General features: G+C 33.5%; 3 protein-coding genes across 4 annotated transcripts; all 3 read right to left on the minus strand.

Moving 5' to 3' along the window:
* Positions 1-1,581: 1,581 nt before the first annotated feature.
* LOC124844740 (uncharacterized) lies at positions 1,582-3,202 on the minus strand. The gene is made up of 2 exons (XM_047321736.2): positions 2,636-3,202; positions 1,582-2,351 (listed from the first exon to the last, which is right to left on the minus strand). Exons 1-2 carry the CDS (start codon positions 2,766-2,768, stop codon positions 1,717-1,719), a joined length of 768 nt encoding a protein of 255 aa, XP_047177692.2. The 5' UTR covers positions 2,769-3,202; the 3' UTR covers positions 1,582-1,716.
* Positions 3,203-4,643: 1,441 nt separating this feature from the next.
* On the minus strand, positions 4,644-12,006 carry LOC124844737 (P-loop containing nucleoside triphosphate hydrolases superfamily protein). Of its 2 annotated transcripts, none has more exons than XM_088105028.1 (13): positions 11,064-12,006; positions 10,819-10,975; positions 10,488-10,591; positions 10,258-10,359; positions 9,436-9,505; positions 8,921-8,976; positions 7,879-7,929; positions 7,546-7,650; positions 7,368-7,412; positions 6,341-6,440; positions 5,879-6,084; positions 5,342-5,428; positions 4,644-5,068 (listed from the first exon to the last, which is right to left on the minus strand). In XM_088105028.1, the coding sequence occupies exons 1-13, from the start codon at positions 11,898-11,900 to the stop codon at positions 4,904-4,906; spliced, it is 2,085 nt and encodes a 694-aa protein (XP_087961154.1). In that variant the 5' UTR covers positions 11,901-12,006; the 3' UTR covers positions 4,644-4,903. The 2 variants fall into 2 exon arrangements, with proteins under 2 accessions (XP_087961154.1, XP_087961153.1); XM_088105027.1 differs by having other exon boundaries at positions 10,479-10,591; positions 11,064-12,005.
* A 3,943-nt stretch (positions 12,007-15,949) lies between these two features.
* On the minus strand, positions 15,950-18,737 carry LOC148206952 (uncharacterized). The gene is made up of 2 exons (XM_088105029.1): positions 18,454-18,737; positions 15,950-17,321 (listed from the first exon to the last, which is right to left on the minus strand). The coding sequence occupies exon 2, from the start codon at positions 17,314-17,316 to the stop codon at positions 16,129-16,131; it is 1,188 nt and encodes a 395-aa protein (XP_087961155.1). The 5' UTR covers positions 17,317-17,321; positions 18,454-18,737; the 3' UTR covers positions 15,950-16,128.
* Between the last annotated feature and the right edge of the window lie 1,930 nt (positions 18,738-20,667).

A 20,667-nucleotide genomic window follows, 5' to 3' on the forward strand; every position in this document is an offset into this window, starting at 1 on the left:
CATATATAAAAGACCCTTTACTTGTGCCATGTCCATCCTCGTTCATAACTATATGAATGTTCACTTGTAATTAGCCCTGAGTAAGCAGTCAATAACCGTATGAAATTGTCAAAGGAAGTTAACAGCCTTGGCAGGAAGCACATGATTCCGCGTCCCAACCTTGGGCCCTTCCTTTTTGTCAAAAAGCGCTTGCATTTTGAATAAAGTTCAACGACAAAGCATCACCTTTATACCCCCTCTCCTCCTTTGGTTTCTTATTCTTCACCATGCATCGCTTGTCAACATCTATATCTCCAAACTCTAAGCACCTTTCCTTTTTCTAAGTCAAGCAACATTGTCTATTGGTGTTGTACCAGTGTTCGGGAAGCTCCTGGAGGTACAATTCCCCAATATCCCAACTGTGTTCAACAAGCTCTTTCTTTTCCTCATTCATTCCGGCATTGGCTCATTCAGGTTTTCGATTTTATTATTCTGATGTATCATAGCCTTTTAATAAGAAATTTGAAAAATCGTTTTGAAGTTTATAGACTGGTATATTTTAAGAGAAAGCATGAATAAGAAGAAAATAGTTTGTGACCAGAAGAAGCAGGCAGACAATTTAAGTTCCGTAAGTAAATTGGTTCTCTGTTAAACTCAGGATAGGGAAGCTTTATTAGTTTATTTTAGATAAACTCTCACTAGTTAGGAACATTAGGTCACGATTCACAACTTTATGGAACATATGCCAAAGAAGCTTCTCTTTTTCGAATCAACATCCAATGCGGTCTTTTACTCTTTTAAATTGGTGGACTACTTGCGGTATCTGATCCTGTAAGATAAAAGTAAATTTTGGGGATATGATGCTATTCCAAAATCGGCAGAATTAATGTGGATCAAGATACAAGATGAGGTCAGTGAAAAGACACTGTAGTTAAATCATATATGCAAAGGAGGTGTTGAAAAGAAGAGGTGATGTCATCTCTTGTTTATAGCTTTAAGATTTTGATAGGATTCATCACAATATGGAAGCCACATAAGATTATAGAATAGTAGCTTCAGAGAAAAACTGAGCGTTCTAGAAAAAGGGAACTTGGACTCTTGAGCAAGATAATTTTGTTATGGTTTATCTTCTCTAAGATTGCCTTGGTGAGATGCACCAACTGCATCTGAAATGCATAACTTCTATCTTTCATTCATCCTTTTTACTTAGTTGAGGGCCGATGCAGACATGAAATTTGGATTTGTTGATAAAGTTACATATGTCCTTTGCCAAGCTAAATTGAAGCAATTATAGATTCATAATTCTATGTGAATTAATCGCGAGTCCAGACTTCGCCTTTCGTATGGTAACCATTTTAGACTCGTAAGACATGCGAATTAATTAGGAGGTAAGACTTTGAGTATTTCACGTGGTAAGACATGAGCAAATATAACTTATAACAGTGAATATTGATGATAAGGTATGTTAAGCTACGCGCACCTATCCCAATTGAACCCTCTTAAAAATTCCTTCAATAACTACATTTATTCAATGTTATAAAAGATTGATGCGTTGTAAACCAAATCAAATTGTGAATGCAGATTTTAAGAAGGAAAAAACAATGGATAAAGCGGAGATGTTGTTCTTATTAATGTTTGCATATTTGCATTGTACTTTATTCTATTCACATACATGTAAGAGACACATGACCAGAAATGAAGTGAGGAATATACATATGTCAATTGAGGTCAAAGGACTTAACTTACACTGCTGTTGAATTTGCGATATACCAAGAACCCTAAGGAAAAGGCTACAACAGCTGTTACAACAATTCCTTTGTTTTCCCTCAAAACATCAACTGCGCCTCTTAACATGGATTCTTCCTCCCACTTCCTTATTACTTGTTCCGGAAATTCTTTGATGCGCTCATTTTCATTTCTTTTTACTTCTTGCTCTGTATCTTTGTCATGTTCACTGACACGGCTATCATTTTCTTCTGTTCTTTCAACTTTGTCATTTCCATTCTCTTGACTATCATTTTTTTCTGTTCTTGTAACTTCATTTCCACGCCGATGGCTATCGTTTTCTTTTGCTCTGTCATCTTCACCATTTCCATGTCGATGGCTACCATTTTCTTCTGCCCTTTCAAGTTTGCCATTTCCAACTTTCCCGAGTTCACCTACTTTGCTATGTTGCGTTACTTGCTTGGGGATAGTGACAAAAAGGACTCCACCGTCAAACTTTCCGGCTATCCTATCCATATCAGAGTCCGGTGGAGCAGGAAAAGTCAGCCGAAAATGGTCGTGTTTCCACGCATTTATTTGCCTTTCTCCCTTTACAACAATACGGCCATAGCTATCAACTTGGAGCTTCACCTCTTCCTTCCTGAATTCTGAAGAAGCAAGACGAGCAAAAGAAAAAAAAAATCAGTTATTCTTGTTTTCTTGGTATCAATCCGTATTGAAAACTGCACAAGAAGTCCTAGCAATTGCAAATAACATGGCACGCGTGCACCTTAAAAGCAGACAGGTTTTTCAGTTGGGTGATTCTAAAGAAGCAAGCCAAAAAAAGTACAAATAAACTATTCACATTGGTATCTCTTAATTAGGTTTATCGAATTCTTCTCAGTTGATACGCATATTCTTTGTTGAAAAGTGAATTAGGTGTTTGAAATACCAGGAAGATCCACCAGAAGGTAATGGCCCGCAGAGTCCTGTGTCCATCCAGAATTAGGTACTATCTGTTGTAGAACTGGAGTTCCTGCCGACGTTCTTCCTCCAACCATTCTATCCCCCCTAGCCCTGGCCATTCAGAAAGAATGTTATATTTTTCATGCAATCTGCGAATGGTATATATATGGTGGTATTGATGCGTTCTTTAGTTTTCTTGTTTCCTTGATGATGAAGTTGGTGGGTTGGGTTGCTTTACTTGCTTGAACATTGATATTCCAAACTTGAGTCATTCGAACATAAAAGTTTTGGGTGGTATCGAGTATTGACCTATGTAGTCTTGTAACACGTGCAAAAGCATACTATTCCTTGCGTTGCTTATCTCCACCCACCCTCTTTCGGCGGTGTCTGAACACATCCATTTTTCATTATTTCTTCTTGGATCTTTCTTATTACAGGGACCACTCTAGTAAAAAATATATTTAGCTTTTGTTAACATCTCCTCTTATGTTAAGGGGAAAAGGTAGATTTTCTGATTAATACAAAATTCATTTATTGACTATCTTGAACTTTTAAATATCTTTGGTTACTGTCATTTTTTTTATCAATACATAAATACTTCTGAAACAAAACTTTAAATTGTTAATTTTATTTTGGAGGATCAATCTGATATACTCTACTCAGCGCTATGAACTACTATTAACAATGAGGATATATTCTTATGTGTTTATGGGAGTAACAATGTGTACGTCATAACACGTGACATCGAACCAAAATCATGAAATAAGGGATTTCTTGTTCTATAAGCAAATGCAAATAAGAAGTTAGGAAAAAAAAAATTGCCGGTTCAACTGAAAGTTTTCCTTCTTTGGGAGATTTATGATCAATATGCACTTTTTTTTACCGGATTTGCAAAGTTCTATTGACTCTTTTAGGTTATTTTGTATTTCACTATTGTAAACCTAACTGAAATTTTTCAAAAGAATTATTTTTTAATTGTTACTTTTGAATTAATTTATCTGTTAACACACATGCACTTAATTACATAATCTACTTTTTCACTTTCACCAATCATAAATCATAAAAAAAAAATTAAGGTCACGATTGGAATGATGAAAAGCGACGAGATGAAACTAAAAATAAATAAAATGAATTTAAGTATAATAAAATATAATGATACAACTTTAATTTCAAGGTTTGAATATATTACGGTGAAGGGAGTAAATTAAGGTAACTTGTTTGTGTTAAATGTGGGTTGACCTGTATTCAATGATTGATATGCCCAAATTTAACTTTTTATACAAGAAACCTGCTAAGCAACAGAGCGTTATCAATTCAATAAAACCAGTAAGGAACGTTTTATTTAACTTTTTGGTAGATATATAGTACACATTAGTTTACTACAACTATCTCAGAACCTTATCATTATTTTGTTATTGGTATGTTTCTGCTGCTAACTTTGCAGAAATATTTTTGTTTAAGTGCATATTGTCATGCAAGTTGTGTTATTTGGTGCGAGTAACTCCTACTCCGGAGATCAAGTCATGAAAGCAACTCTGGTTTTCCATTGTTTCAAACCAGGATTGGTTCGGAGGAAGCCAACGGTGCAAGAGGGTTTTCTTTCATATGGTCAACAACGACTGACTACAAGACAATGGTTTATGTATGAAGTTAATCTTGACTTTATCCACCAGTGTCTCATAGATTGTCAAGAAGCTTTTAGCTATTTCGAGTATTATGGACTGTTGTAAGTGATGAAATCATAACAATGTTGTGCCTCAATTTAGGCAACAGTTGGATTTAGAACCTTAGTTTATAGAGGATATCGTATCTGAGAACTTGTGAATCGAACCTTTCTTTACCATCGTATCTGTAAAATCATCACGCACGACAATTCGTACTTGAAAGATGCAATAACAAAAGTGTATTCCGTTTGCAGACGACTTTCAACCCAATTCTTTTTCAGCGTAATTCACGTTTATAAATGTCAAAAAAACGAGCTTGAACAAGGAAAAGGAAAGGAAAACCTACACTCTGAGCTTAATACATCCGGTGTATATATATTATCCTTGGATAAAATTTACATCATTTCACAAAAATTCACCTCTGCTCTGTCACTTAAACTACTCTAACAATTGAAAGTATGAGATTAACCCGTCTGTTTTGATTACATCAGGAAAGTAGAACTGTCTTCTTGTGACGGGTTCAAATCCTGGAAATAATTTATCCAGTGCATATTTTGTGAAAGCATCTTGCATTGCTGTCGCTCTCTTTTTTAGTCTTCCTCCACATCAAGTCCGCCAATCCTGTGTCGTCTCCTATCAAAGACAGCTTTGAAGGATTCTCGTTCTGCCCGGATTCGTTCTTGAAATATGCTATGCTTTTTTGATTCCACACTATTACGGCTTGGACTATCTTCTTCAGGTAATGGATTAGATTTCTGTGCATTAATACAAAATGAAAGGGTTCATATACAGGATCTTCCCCATGAAAAAGTTCTAAAATCCTTGGTGAAAAAATCTTCAACTTGGGGCAAGTCAGCAAATAAAATTATTGAGCATGCAGCCTATTTACTTCCGGAAATAGATGGAAAACAGACAATACAAAATCTTGAAAGATAGATTATTATCAGAACCAACCATAAAGGAAAAAGGTGAACTAAATAGCAAATGCTGTTCCTGAAATTTAAGAAACATGAAATCAAACCACTAACCAGGTTGTATCCAGCACCAGGTCCGATGACTATAGACAAAGCATTTACCTTCCTGGCAGCCCCTATTGAAAATCCTGTCTTGCCACCCTGAAAGGATAATTGCAAAGAAAGGGGAGCGGGAATGTGGAGATTAAGGAAATGGCTAAGTAATGAAAGCCACAAAAAGCAGGTTTTACCACTGTTTGTTGTAGCCGTGTTTCAACACACCCCAAACCTAATAATTGATATTAATATAATAGTTTAAGTCATTTTCCTTTTTCTACATTTCGACACCCTCAACGCCTCAAGCAAGAAAAAAATAGAAAGATGAATAAAATTCAAAAAGGGACACCAATTAACCGATAGCTCATGCCTCCATCTTTACCATAGAGAACTTCATGTCTTACATTCAATCCCTGCATCACCCCATTTCCCTTCCTTCTTTCCAGAGGAATTTAAACAAGAATGCTATTTTTGGTACCAAAATATAAGATTGAAGGAGACTTCAAATAGTACTTTCTAAGCTTCAGATAACAGCACAAAACAAATATATCATACCTGATCACCCCAATGTACAGATTTTCGTTCCTTGCCATATTGATGAATTAACCCAGACAGAGCATTAATATTGCCCTTCATACCTTCCGTTTGACCAATGTCATCTTCACTGAAATCTTCTGACCATTTGCTTTTACCCAATTCCCTCACTTCTGTTGGATGTTCCCCTTCAGCATCCCACTTTTTCCCAGCTTTTTCCAGGAAACCTAAACTTCAAAAGCTTAATCAAACCGACAGAAAAACTTGACAAACAAGGCACCCACGGTCGTAATTTTAGCAAGGTTAGGCACATCAAAGTTACAACTCTATGCAAGTCTAATCACATCCAATAAAATTACGACACACAACTACACAAGAGTTGGATATCAGTGATGAGATGCACCGCAAAGAAAGTCAAATTAACAGCATAATAATAGATAAAAGAAACACCAACGTAAATAGCAACTAATTAGAGCACCCTACTCGCATCTTCCCCAACAGCAGGGTCAACAACTTTCTCAGCTTCTCTTCCTTGAACTGGAGGTAATACATCTCCAATATCATCTTCCATATCCATGTCAACCTGCGATAAGTGCAATATGAAACCGATCATATGGTAGCCACACATATCATTCAATTAGAAACCAACCCTTTAATAGTATACACATCATAAGCACAGGACAGATCACCAAGAAATCTGTATGATGCATATTAAAAGATATTTTTATGGTAAAATAAAAAATATATATATATAAAAATTTAGAAAACATGCATATACGATTCATTCATTGTATACCTTTAAACATGTGTTATGTTTTATATAGTAATTTAATAGGATAACAAATAGTATTAATGTTTACCATATTAAATTTGGTATCCAGAAGTAAACCCCCCAAAAAAAACATGGTCACCAGAATGCTAACAAATACAGAGAAGTAAGCTTGCAAAATCCCAGTATGACTTTTCCATGAGCAAGGTGCTGACTTCATATACCTCAGCTCTCTACTGTTGTATGTCATGGAGAGCTCGACTCGGATGAGAAGTAAAAGCTAATCTATTTTTACAATATTGGCAAGTTATTTTGCTTTGATTTAGAATAATTTTTTGGAAGTATTGGTAACATAGGTTGTATCCTTATATTTCATTTAAGCAGTTTCTCTTGACAATTCAAAAGCTTTGGCAAGAATTACTAAAGAAAACTTTGATGGCACTAGAAGTAGTGATGCTCACATCCTCACCAATATCTTCATAGATTTTGTTATGTTTATTACTATTTCTGATTGATTCACAGGGAGGTTGGACTAATTTCTTGCATTTAGCATCACCCTTTGACTAAACATTCTACATAATTTTTTTTCCAGGAAATAACTTTGGTTGTGCCTTTTCTCTTTTCACTCCATTGCTTCATCTTTAACCCACGCTTAAAAAAATAGAATAATATTTGAAATTCTTGACACTTAAATAGCACACAAAGGCTAAAGAGATAAATATATGCAAATATTTTAATTACCTCCTGTATCCTGCTTTCCTTTAGATCATCTCCATGAAATAAAGACTGTCAAGTGAATAAAGATAAAAAAATGAAGGTGCTAGTAAGAATACGTTATCATACAGCTTGCACTAATGTTATGGCTAGAAAATGCCATACTTTCTACCAAATACTAAATAACATCAGATATACAACAAACCTTTACATCAAGCTGCAGATACAAGGATGGAGCTTCTTCCCATTGCTTAGACATCTTTTCTATGTCTTCCTGAGTAAATCCATGGACATTCCTAGCAGCACAACCCTGTTGAAAAATATAAAAACCGCAACTATAAAAAATAATTGCTAAGAGGACTCAGTCATCAATAACCACCAAAGCATTTAAACTCGATATACAAAAAGTTAATTCCATGTTTTGAAAGATAAACAGAAAAGAAGGAAAGGCTCTCTGTTATGATAGTAAATTTTTGGTTGTTTTAAAGGCCGAAAGAAGAATGAAATGATGCTTGGTAGGCAGAACAGTCAAACGCACCACTGGGTCCTTGTACGTAGCTTCTAAAATATAAACTTCATAGCCCGATCTCTGAAAGCAAGAGGAACAGCTATCAGCGAAGGAAACAAATTGAACAAACAGATCTCGTGTACCTTCTCTTCAATTCATGCATATATTTAGGAATGAAATATGTATTCATCACTGTAACAGTACACAGAGGCTACTAGCATTTATTCATGCACTTCAAAAGAAACCAACTTTTAATTCAAATACTTATAGACTAGAACTTCAGTAGGTTGTAGCACATTTAAAACAAAAGAACATGGTACAGGAAGTGGTATCAACCTCCCTATTTAAAGTTACAGTTCATTTTCTATTATCTTTAACAGCCTTGTGCATAAAATGAGTCATACAAAGTCTCACGGTGGGAGCCAAATGAGTGAACAGTCAAATTGAACTTGCAATAAGGTAGGAATGTAGGAGAATCACACCAGAAAATGGTTAACTCCCTACCCCCAGAGCTATGCTCCATGTGGACAACTATACCTGCCAAAGCTAGAGGCCAAAAATAAAAACAGAAAGGAAAACCATGATCCACACACTTCCCCCATAGTCACCCCTCCACTATTGGTGGATCACACGCAAAGTAGAATATAACAGAATAACCTACATATCCTCGGCTTAGTCTATTTTTGGGTTTCTTCTGCTGTAAACCAAGTAAACCCTACCCTCCACATCTTAGATCAATGTCCTTGGCCAGTCACTGATTGGCCTCTCCATAATTAAACAAGACAAACAACCATGAAGCACAATTATAGATCACTATCAATGGTAAAACTTAGTGTTTTGCCTTTATTATTAATACTAAGTGCACTTCTTATCCTCTACCCTTTTCTTTGCTAGTTTTCCATGCATGATGATAACAAGAAACTGTATATGCTTTACAAAACTAGGTAAACTACAAGACACATGAAACATTTCTCTGCACCTATTTCTGATATTAGGAGAGAGTATTGCAAAGATATTGTGAGTCGTCTTGAGCACACATGGCAGAGGTTGCAAGAAAGAAAAAAGGGTATACCTTTGCAGTTGCCCAAAATTGAGCAAAATCAGCTACCCGCAGATTGCGGTCATCCACTAAGATGAGGCACAAATACCACCAAGAAAAGGGTCACATTGCCGAACAAAAAACTGCATCTGTTGTTAGTGAATAAATAGGCAGTGCATGCACACTGCATCACCACTTAATCTAAAATGAAGCCACATCATTGAACTTATTAATTTTTTTAACAAGCCACCATAGATCCCCCAACCATTTTCTGACTCTATGCTTAAGTTACTACAATTCACCTAAGAAAATAATTTCTTTCGATTTCCGAAATAAAACATTATTTAGGTAATTTCACTTAAACACATGCCAGATCAGATCAAATCAGTATTCCTTGATAATTCACAATAAATGAATATGCAACTTGGGACAAAAGGCAGAATTTTCTATGCAGAGCAAAACAATGATCTTAACAATATAATATTTGAAAAAGTGGAAACCATTTGTTAAGAATGACCTTGCTATCGTATTCTTAATGAGATGCATACCAATAATTAAGGTGAAAACTCCTTCCTCAACAGTTTTCTTGAAAGCTTTCAACATGCTTGACCGATAAGCCTGTCATGATGGGTTGTAAAACAAAAGCATGAGCAGACAAGGTAAATAAGTGCATATCAAGGAATTCACAGAGTACTTGAAGCAAATGCATAATATCACAAACAAACGTTAGTAAAATAGAACTTAAAACGTTGACTTTTCCAGTATTTCTCAAGAAATTATGAATTTATAGATGACAAGTAGATAATATATATAAAGGACAGAAAAAAAAGAGAAATTCCCAGCAACCAAGCTGACATGGCCTAGTTCCCATTTTTCTACCATATAACATGCAAGCTAGCCCCCAAACACTCTGCGTTGCAAAGAGCACATTCCACTGCCCCCCATGTACCAATCATCGCAGTTTGTAATATTTCAATTTGAAATCTATTCCAAAAAAATTACAGCATAAAAAAAAGTCTCAAAGGCTCAAATCCATATACTCCATGTAACAAGAAGTCTTACAGTGCTCAAATTACATATATGTCTATAGGTGTGTGTGTGTGTATATATATATATATATATATATATATATATATATATATATATATATATAGGTATGTATGTGTATATGTATCAAATTTAAAAGAAAAAGAAAGTTCATAAGATAAAACAATAAACTAGGCACAATCAATGACACGATGCTCTCTCTACAACTCATTTCCAATCAGAGAAATTGCACAGACAAACAAAAATCTAGTACAATAATTCTAAACAAATGACAGCAAACATTTGTAATACAAATGATAAAATACAATGCTCAATAACGCTACCTCCTCCATTTCAGGTTCATAACAATACTCCATGACCTTCTTTGTCACAGGCTTCTTGTTTCTGCCTGAACTTGAAGATTTTGATGCCTCACTATCCTCAACCTTTTAAAAGAAAATAAAACTATCAAAACAACTTCCACCATAACTTATGAACTGATAAAACCCCATAGACGACAATAAGAATAATCAGTCTAAATAAAAAGCAAAGAGGACTCGTGAACCTTTTCAACCTCTGTCATAAAATAATCGTCCATAGAATGAATTCGAGGTGCATCACCGCCATTTTCAACCTCAAGATCACGCAGCATCTTTGCCAGATAACTCTTACCACTACCTGTAACAGATTCAAACAAGTAATTTGCATACCACTGATGAATTTGCATCCACACTACTCCTATTCCATTTATATAAACAAACAACTTGTCTATCTATTAATAAAAGAAAACATCAAACAGAGAAAACGTGCACAACAGCACTTCCTCAACACAACAATATAAAAGAACTCTGCAGGAACAAATGCACACAACAAACAAATAACGAAACTCCAGCGCAGAACCACACCTGGGAGGCCCCGAAAGATTATCACAAAATGATCAGGCCGCGAAGTCCGATGAGGATGCCGAAATAAATGTGAAGCATCAATAAATTTAGGTCTGTCAGCAGAAAACTGGTTTAATGAAAAAGGCTGGGAATCGCCCAAGTACTGCTTCGACGGTTCCTGTTCAAAAGAATAAAGACACGCAAACTAAGAAATGTGCAAGCGTAACAACTCAAAATAACAAATCAGAGAAAAATTACAAACTCACCTCGGAAGGAAAACCGGTGGGGTGATAGGGTTGAGGTAAAGAATGTGGTTCGGGAACTTGCGAGTACGACGAAGGGGATGAGCTCAACTGAACGGGAAAAAGAGAAGCCGGTTTCTTGGACGGTGAAAAGTACGTATTGAATTGATTCATGGATGGTTCCATAGGAAGAGGTGGCGGCGGCGAAGAAGGGAGAGGAGGCTGAGGGTGACCCCTGAAAAATCTAGAAGCTTCCATGTTATTATCACAAGAACCGTTGCTGTAGTTACCCGCAGGGTACGGGTAAAGATAGTGACCGACGCTTCCATTCAAATTGTGTTGATTGTGATGGTTCGCTTCGTGAGACGGGAAATTAGCATGAGGTGGTGGTGGCTGCATGCCAACGTGAGGAGCGTGAGAGTGATGGTACGGGGCGGGGGAAACGTCGGGAAAGCGTTGCGAGGGTTCTGGATAAGGATGCAAGGGGTGCGGGGAGGATCTGAATTGGGCATTGTGAGGGTGGTGGGACGGAACGGCGTCGTGTGGATGGAAGGCGTTTTGAGTGTGTTGTGATTGGTGTGGCGCGTGAGTGTGGGTGAGAGAGGGGTTGGTTCCATGATCGCGAATGAGCTGTAACCTGCGCTGGTCGTCGGAGAAATTGACAGGGTGGGTGTTGTTGTCGTGGATTCGGGGTCTCTTGAAATTCTGGAAATTAGGGTTGGCGGGGGCGTAAGAAAGAGGAGTTTGGTGGGGGTGGTGATAGGGTGGGGGAGGCGGAGCGGGGCAGAAGGGGAAGTGGGAGAGGGAGCAAGTGGGACATATATTCGATGGAGGAGTGGGACGCCATTGCCGATTATCCATTGCTAACTGCAACTTTTTGGGAAGAAGAAGAAGATTTGATCTGAGGCTTCCTTCCCTTCTCTTCTCCGCCAATGTGAAAAACCAGAGACTAATCCTTCAGTAAAACCCACAATTTATGCTCCTGCCCTTCTTCTGTCTCACAATATGACACTAATTACCACTAGAATAAAAAATCTCAAAGTACAATTAAGTTATAAATAATAATACTATATTCTCAACCCTATAAATTAAATCACTCATATACTATATATATTCCCCGCGATCTAACTTTTCAAATAAATCATAGTTATTTTATTTAATTTTTTTAACAAAATGATAGTAATATTTACGCATATATTTATTCTAATTAATTATATTATTATTATTTTCTTTAGTTTTGAATTTCTATTTTATTTTCTTTTTATTTATTCATCTTCTTATATATAAGTCTACTAAAACTATCTTAACCTAGACACAAAAATGGTGATGAGGAGAAGTTGAATCATACTGAATGCACCAATCATCAGGATAGATGAATTTTTAAATACTAATCGTATTAAAGGTTGGTTGAAAGATTTGTAAAAGAAAAATGGTGAAACTTTTATGTAAAAGATGCAAAATATAGCTGACACATAAGACAATGCAAAAAATCAAAACAAGATCATTGTTACAAAAGTGCAACAAAAGGTCACGACTCACGAGTGAGCTTGAACTAATTCAAAAATGAAACCATGCCAAGCCCAAAAACCTTTAAGAAGATGTGAAAATAATACAATGGATCAATAAATTATAACGAGTATGAAAGAACGCTAAAATCACATGTAACGTATAAAAGTTTACCATTGTTTTGACTGATGTAATAAATAAAAAGATGTTTTAACAAATTAAAATCTAAAATTATAATTTTATCCCAATTGTTAAATAAGTATGAAATAAAATATATTTAGTTAAAATTAATAAAAAAAAATATAAACGATTGTTTTTGAGATTTTAAAAATTTAATTATTATAGTAAATTGTTAATAAAACTAATATGTGATTGATTGAAAATAATTTTAGTAAAATTATAATTAATTAATTATTATTCTAAATAATATTTTTATTATGGATATAGCTTAAAATAATTCTTATGAAATTTTGAGCATTCTTCAAAATAATGAAATAAGTTATGAAAAAAAATATTTGACAAAACAGTTAAAAAAGTTTAAATTAAAAAAGTAATTGCATAGGTGATAACATCTTTTTTACCTATTATGTGTATTTGTTTTTATTAATAAAATCAATTATTTCTTAGTTTTTATTTTGTTTAATCTTTAAGTTTAATGTTTTTTTTCATTTTCTTGTGTTTTAGTTAGTTTATGTTTGTTTTACTTTTAACCTCTCTTTTAAGTGTGTTAAATAAGTGAATAAGAAGCATTTGTAATAGAAGAAAACAAAATAGAACTCAAGAAAGCATGATTAAAAATAAATAAATAAAATTTAGAGTAAATATCCGATGGCCTCAAACATCGTTGCAAAGTTAGAGAGCAACCAATGCTACAGAAGAGTCTAACACTAGGTGGCATAAAAAGGGTTCTAAGCTCCACCTGGTCCTACAATGTTGGTGATGAGCAGTGGTTTGACAAATAGATATTGTTTTAGGTTTCATTCAATGACGCTCAGTGATATTGACATTGAGCAATGGTGTCCTTGACATGTCAAAATGAGTTATTTATCCATGTCTTTCGCGAGGGTTTGGGTCATTCTCTTCCTCCCACAATTTCTCTCTACTTATGGTGATTGAGATAGGTCATTGAAGGTTATTTAGGGTGTTGAAAAGCTCTTGCTTTCCTCATTGGATCTTCAATTTTCATCCATGGTGTTTTTTTCCTTTGCGGGTTGATGAGGGAGATGATCTACGAATTAGAGGTGTTGATGCAAAGAAGAGGCACAATTGTAGCATGGAGTAGCTGCTAAGAATCTTGGGAAAAAATATGCATCTTTTTTTGGTTTCAATTTCTTCCTTGTTTCTTCCATTTGTATGACTTAGGTTCCTTACTATGAAAAGTTAGACCCATTTGTTGAGATTAGATATAATTTAATAAATTTCTTATGTATTTTGTGATATTAATAAATATGTTTTTCAATTTCTATATTAGTATTTGATCTATATGTTTAATGTTTGATTTGATTGGCTACTCATAGCTTAATTGTTTGGTTCTTGAGGTGTTAGAAAATGTCTTTTGAATTTGTAACCGAAATTAAATACCTAATAGAGCTTGTATATAGGAACAAAACATGATTCATTAGTAATTTTAAGACTCTTGAACTTAATGTATGGTTGCTTGTTTAAAATTCAAGGAATTGGAACTTGATGAATTATCATAGTCTCAGTCACTGAGAATAAGATTTTAGTATTTTTTTTTGAGTTGATTTTAATATAAAATTTGAATTGACATGTTTACAAATTCATGAGAATAAACTGAATGAAATGTTGACAATTGTAAATATTTTATTTTAGATTTGTGTTATACTTTAACTATTTGATAAAAGTACAAAAAAAATCTTTGAATTTTTATGAGTTTTGTTGTTAATTGAGTTGTGAACTGTGAAATTTGTGTCCAAATTCCTTCAAAAATAACAATATTTATTACATGTTATGTGTGATCTGTACACATGTTTCACTAACAATACGTTAACTGCGGAATTCTGCCAAAATCTTTGTTATGTTGAAAGGAGTATGTTCACAACTCTCCTCCTTTTCTTCTTCACAAATTGTTGTAAATCAACATAAAGGAACAAGAGCACATGCCTCAAAATCTTTCTTACGAATAATAAATGCATTGAAAGAAATATATTATTAGAAATGAAAATATAATAAACTTTTTTTCTGGATTATTCGAGTCAGCTCATCCATTTGTCATTAGTTCGCATAAACTATGAATTATATGAGACAAACTTAAACAGGTAACAAACACATAAAATTACCAAGTTAGGGAATCGATTTCTCTTTAAATCTTGTTTAAAGCAATTAAAATATTATAATTCTTACAAATAATTGAAAACAGAAATGTCATGGTTCAGTTCTAGCAAGAGTAATGGAGATTGAAGAGGAAAACGAATTATTTTACAATTACCTTTTTATTGCATTTATTTGTAAAAAAAAGTTGAAAAACTAGCTTAAGGAGTTTCTTTTAGCTATTTCTAATCACTATTATGAGTAAAAATCATGGCCAATCCTTAATAATACATGTTGGAGTCTATTTGTGCGAAAAGAAAAGAAAAACTTAATTATTCATTTATAAAGTCTAAATTATTGTTTCATATTTCTCACTCCAAACATTCAATTACATTATACAAGTTACAACATGTTCTTGCTAATTTTCCTCTAATAGATAGCATCATAACTAATATATATTCTTGCCTTTTTACTGAAATAAGACATAAAATTTGGATTAAAAATAACAGACAATAAAAAAAATTCTTAAGAGATTCTTTTCACTCCATAAATAAGATAGTCAATCAAATTAAATTCATTTTTAAAAACAATTTATTAATACAGTCTACAAATGACTTGTGCTGTTATATTTAACATAAGAAACAGGTTATCAAATCTTTTTTGACACATCTCAGCGGATTACCACAGTTCACTAGTTGTAACAGTACTCAATTCAGCTTACCTTCCTTTCGTTGCTTTGTGCAAAGGCAACAACATACATGCAAAAACTCCCCCGTAAGTATAAAGACAACTCAATTGACAGCTCAAGCCTAACACGATACTATAATGGATGAAGTAGTGACAATAGAAAAGTGGATCACAAAAAGATTGATATGTAACACAAAGTAAGGCATACAAATACCAAACAAGTGACTCAGAAAAAGGTTCGATGATGGTATTAATATTATAAAATTACAGCTGTTCCTGAAGCTTCGTGATCAACAAGTATATAACTAATTGATATTGGTTCCCTAGTTCATCTTCAAACAGTGTTAGGGTTTATCCCAATATAAATAAATAAAATGAATAAAGGGCCCTTTTCAAGATAATATTTTTCCCGGATATCAAAGACAGACCGCGTGAAGACATGTATCTCTAAAAGAAATGGCAATTATGATCCTTAACCAAAAAAATACACATCCTGAATTATTAGGACGAGGGTTGTGTTAATAAAGAAATAAAAATCTGTGCTCATTGACCATTGTTCATGTACGAGTACATCATTTGCAAAGATGAGAAAAAATAAATCAGATGAATCTCGCTCGGAAGAGGCTTACAAATTTTCAGCTTCGATCTTTAGTTTGTCAACTACGTCAGCCGTTAAGTGACAAATTTTGGCTTCAGCAGTTAAACAATTAACCACTCCTTCAATTGATCTCAGCTCCTCGTGAAACAGTGGATGTAACACCAATGATGAAAATTTCTCATCTAGCAGTAAGCCAAGACATTTTATAACATCTTCAAGTTTAGGAACCCAATCGCAAGCCTCCAAACCAAAAACTGATGAGGCTCTTGGACATGGTCCTGCTTGAGGAAACCTCTCGTATTTCTTCAACCACTTGCCTAAATAACGAATCAGATTTATTAATTCGTTGCCATTCAACTTACTGAGTGAAGGAGATAGCATCACGTCATTGATGTTGGATGATGCAATCAGATAATGCAAACAAGTCTCAGACGCAGAAAAACCATCATAGGCCATCATGAGCAAAATGGAAGCCTCCTTTGCCAAAAGCAATTTCTTCCTCTTCAGCTTGCTACCACTTAAAATCTCAATGGCTAACACTGCTTGCCTCTTCCACTCCTTCTTCACACTTAGAATACTGTTATAAGCATCTTTGGATGGAGAAAGAAAATACCTCAAAATGCTGAGTATTTCTGATGAACCAAGATCGAAAGCATGCTTTATGCATAAACAGATCAAATCAGACTGCTTTTTTTCCACTAACTTGGTGACCAGGTTTGAATAGCAAGAATGCTCAATAATAGCATTAACAATTAAAGCCTCGACCACTTCCCACATCTCCAAAGAAACACACCCATTCAATACCAGGCCAGCAACATCTTTACCCATGTATACTCCAAGCTTATCAACCAAAGTCTTGCTATACTCACTTCGGGATGAATCAACCTTAATCACAACCCCTGCTTTGTCCCTGATGTTTTCCAGATAAGAATTCAAACTACCAATAAACTCACCCTTATCCAAATTATTAGTGTTCTTGAGCTTAGCATTCAGCTCTGTAAAGAACTTTTTGTTAATGTCAACGATCTCAGCATCCTTTGGCGAAATATGCCACCCAGTAAGGGGCCTTACGAGTGATGAAGAAGATTCATCTTTAACTTCGGCCTTTAAAGTGGGTAAGATAATCTCTGGGTTCAGAACAATTGGGTAGTCCAAAGGTAAATCAAGCGGTTTTGAATTGATAGAAGCATCCTTAATTACTTCTAACAAAGTCATGATTACTGCAAAACAAACAGAAAAAATAAACTTCAGACACCCTATACCAGAAAAGGAATTAATTTTATTAAAGAAACATTTCATTTTATTTAGTTTCAGAACAGGAAAACCAAAAATAGGAAAACAAGTGAATAGGAAGTGATGCAAGATAATCAACAAAATACACTTATAGATCAAACCAGCGGAGGGCAGTACACGAGTGGAAAGAAATCAAATCGGACCAAGGCTTGCTAAGCCTAAACTTGACCTTGGTTTAAGATACAAAAGCATAACCCCAACTTCTTTACCAATCATAAACCTTTTTCAAAAGGCTTAGCCTGACCTACGTAAATGTCTGGCCTGTCCGAGCCTATTAGTTTGTCTAAAGGTCTGTTTTGTGATAGAACCTGTAAATAGGTAAGCAGGCCTATCAATCTAATTTCAAAAGTAGCTAGTTTGATGCAAGAATAAAAACAGCTTCCATGGCATCTGCAGTACATCCCTCGTGTGTATCAAAAGAGACAAAAAAAAAATGGAAAGTGCGCATCATTCTGAAGATTTTATAACCATATAGAATCTCTAATATGCAGTGAAGATGGCATTGAATGACATCAAAAGCTTATAATACAGTAAAAACCAACGAATCGGTACAGTACTTAAAAAGACCATGCTCCCAGGGTGTATACTATAGATGTAATTACTGTCAATATTGTTATACAAACAGGCTAGTGAGATAATAGATATTTATCAGGTCAAGAGGTTTCCATAGACAATAATTAGTTTAAAATAAAGGAAAACTAATACAAGTACAACATTCTAGGCTATGTCCTCAAACAAATTCCTTTCAGTGTAAAATATGCTATCTACAACTAAAACCTAGTATCATACAGATTTAACAGACTAGATACTAGATGATCGAGGGTAATAGAAAAGAGTTGAATCTCCAATATGGCACGTAAATAGAACTATCAGAATAACATGTACCAGATGAAAAGGACTGAATCACCAGTAACAAACTTATGGCAATGTAAAGACCCACACACTATGAGCATTAACAGAAACACATAGAATGCAACCACTGGAAGAAAATAGAAACCGCAACTTTTCATTAAGAACCAGAGCGAACAAGGCTTGAGAAGACGGAGAATAAAGAGTTACCTCTGCAACAGTCACAGGCGCAATTCGAAGGGTATTTGACAGGCGTTGATAGAAGGAAGCAGAATAGAGGAAGATACAGAAAGAATTCAAAAAGAGATTACGAAAACGCCTCAAAACTTAAAGGAATCTGAACAAATGTCACTGTTGGTAGAGACGAGAGAGAATTCCAGAACAGCAAAATGGAGGAGCGACTACTTGTTTCTCTCTGGCGGCAATAAGAACCAAATGGTTCAACAGCCTTTCCCTCTCTATTGTCCTGCCAGGATTTAGGGTTTTGTCATTTTGATCTACAATAATAATTTGATTTTTTTTTTTTTAATTTCTGTAATGTTTAAACTTATATAGGCACGTATTAGTCAAACAATAAAATATTAATTAATAAAAAATATTATTTCTCACTTTTTTAAGACAACTATTATTGAAATAAAAAATTATTATATTTAATATTTTATGATTAAAATATAATTGTTTAACTTGTATTGTTTATTTAATGTTTTGATATATATTATTACTTTTTAATTAATAAAATAAAAGTTTATACTCTTTGGTTTAGTAATGATTTTAAGGTTGTGTATTTATTTGTTGTAGTTATTTTTAAATTTTATTTTTATTTACTTACCTTTGTTTCAAGTTTTTCTTTTCTTTTGATAATTCTATATATATTAAGGTGATAATGCAATATAAGTTAAGTTGATAAAAATACCGGTATTCCTGAATATTTATGAATAAAATTTGTAGTAGTTGACATTTATAAATATTTATTAGATGTAAATAGTAAATAATGAGTTATAAACGAATAATTATGTATTACATATATTTATTATTTATAAAATAATTAAATTAAACTTTAATTTATATTTTATTAAGTTAGATTTAATTATAATTAAAATTAATTTATATTTTTTAAAATTTATAAAATATTTTTTCTTTAATAAGTATTCACGGATATTCATACGTTTTAAAGTACCTTTCAGTATTTTTCAAACGAATTTTTGATAGATAATAGATAAATTTCTTTGTTACATATCTGATAATATTATTCGTGTTCAACTTGAATCTTTGTTATCTCATAAAAAGAAGATAGCTAGATTTCAATAAATGAACAAGTTTAGTCTTTTCTTTAAATATTTAAAGTTAAATTTATAATTTTTTTATATTGAAAAAAATATAAAATGTAACATTCTATAATCTCACACTTGATAATTCATAATTGATATATTGTAGCATTACATTTAACGTAACATCCCATAATCTAACATTTGATAATTCATAATCTCACACTTGATAATTCATAGTTCATATATATATATATATATATATATATATATATATATATATATATATATATATATATATATATATATATATATATATATATATATATATATATATATATATATATATATATTATGCTTGTGAAAATTAGATAAAATTAGATAAGACAAAAATTATAAAATGAAAATTCATTATAAAATCATTTTTTGTAAGAAATTGTTTAAGAGCGAGTATTTCTGATATTTTTCCAAGTCAATCACCAAATCCTTTATGCTTGTGAAAATTGGATAAAATTATATAAGACAAAAATTAAAAAATGAAAACTCATTATAAAATCATTTTTTGTAAGATTGTTTAACGGTTAGTGTTTCTGATTTTTTTTCAGTTGGGGCTACCATAGGATGACAGAGAAGATGATGTTGGAGTGAGAAAGATGAAAGAGAAAGAGTTGAGAGGAATGAGGGAGGTGAACAAGGGTTTGGGGGTTTCTTTTTTTTTTTTAGTTTTGAGAATGAAATACCCTTAACCTTAAAACTTAGAGTCCATGTTATGTAAGGATATTTTTGTCTACTAAAACCCAGTACATTGCTAAAATGTACCAACTGAAAAATAGGCGTACGCGCGATAGCAAACCCATATATATATATATATATATATATATATATATATATATATATATATATATATATATATATATATATATATATATATATATATTAAATAATAAAGAAAAGGATTAAAATGAAGAGAAGAGCTTTTCTTTTATTCTGAAAAGTGTACAATTTAACAGCTTTTCCAAATTCTGCTCACTTCTTCTAAAACCACTCTCTCTCTCTGGAAAGTTACTTCCCATTCTCTCTGCCTTCTCTCTACCATTCCCTCACATTCAGTCATTGCATGTTTCATTAGGTGGTGCTCAAGTGACCGCGGCGCAGAAAG

This window comes from Vigna umbellata, chromosome 1, assembly GCF_029865625.1.
Source record: "Vigna umbellata cultivar VRB3 chromosome 1, Vumbellata_1.0, whole genome shotgun sequence".
Lineage (NCBI taxonomy): Eukaryota > Viridiplantae > Streptophyta > Magnoliopsida > Fabales > Fabaceae > Vigna > Vigna umbellata.

Bases quoted from the DNA above. Each gene is read 5' to 3' on its own strand.
- LOC124844740 (XM_047321736.2), bottom strand. From the start codon at position 2,768: ATGGCCAGGGCTAGGGGGGATAGAATGGTTGGAGGAAGAACGTCGGCA. The intron at 2,352-2,635 runs GTATTTCAAACA...TTGCTTCTTCAG, and splicing joins CCTTCTGGTGGATCTTCCTG to AATTCAGGAAGGAAGAGGTG.
- LOC124844737 (XM_088105027.1), bottom strand. From the start codon at position 11,900: ATGGATAATCGGCAATGGCGTCCCACTCCTCCATCGAATATATGTCCC. The intron at 7,651-7,878 runs GTGCGTTTGACT...ATTTTTCAACAG, and splicing joins CTACGTACAAGGACCCAGTG to GGTTGTGCTGCTAGGAATGT. The intron at 6,441-7,367 runs GTAATTAAAATA...CACTTATCGCAG, and splicing joins AGGAAAGCAGGATACAGGAG to GTTGACATGGATATGGAAGA.
- LOC148206952 (XM_088105029.1), bottom strand. From the start codon at position 17,316: ATGACTTTGTTAGAAGTAATTAAGGATGCTTCTATCAATTCAAAACCG.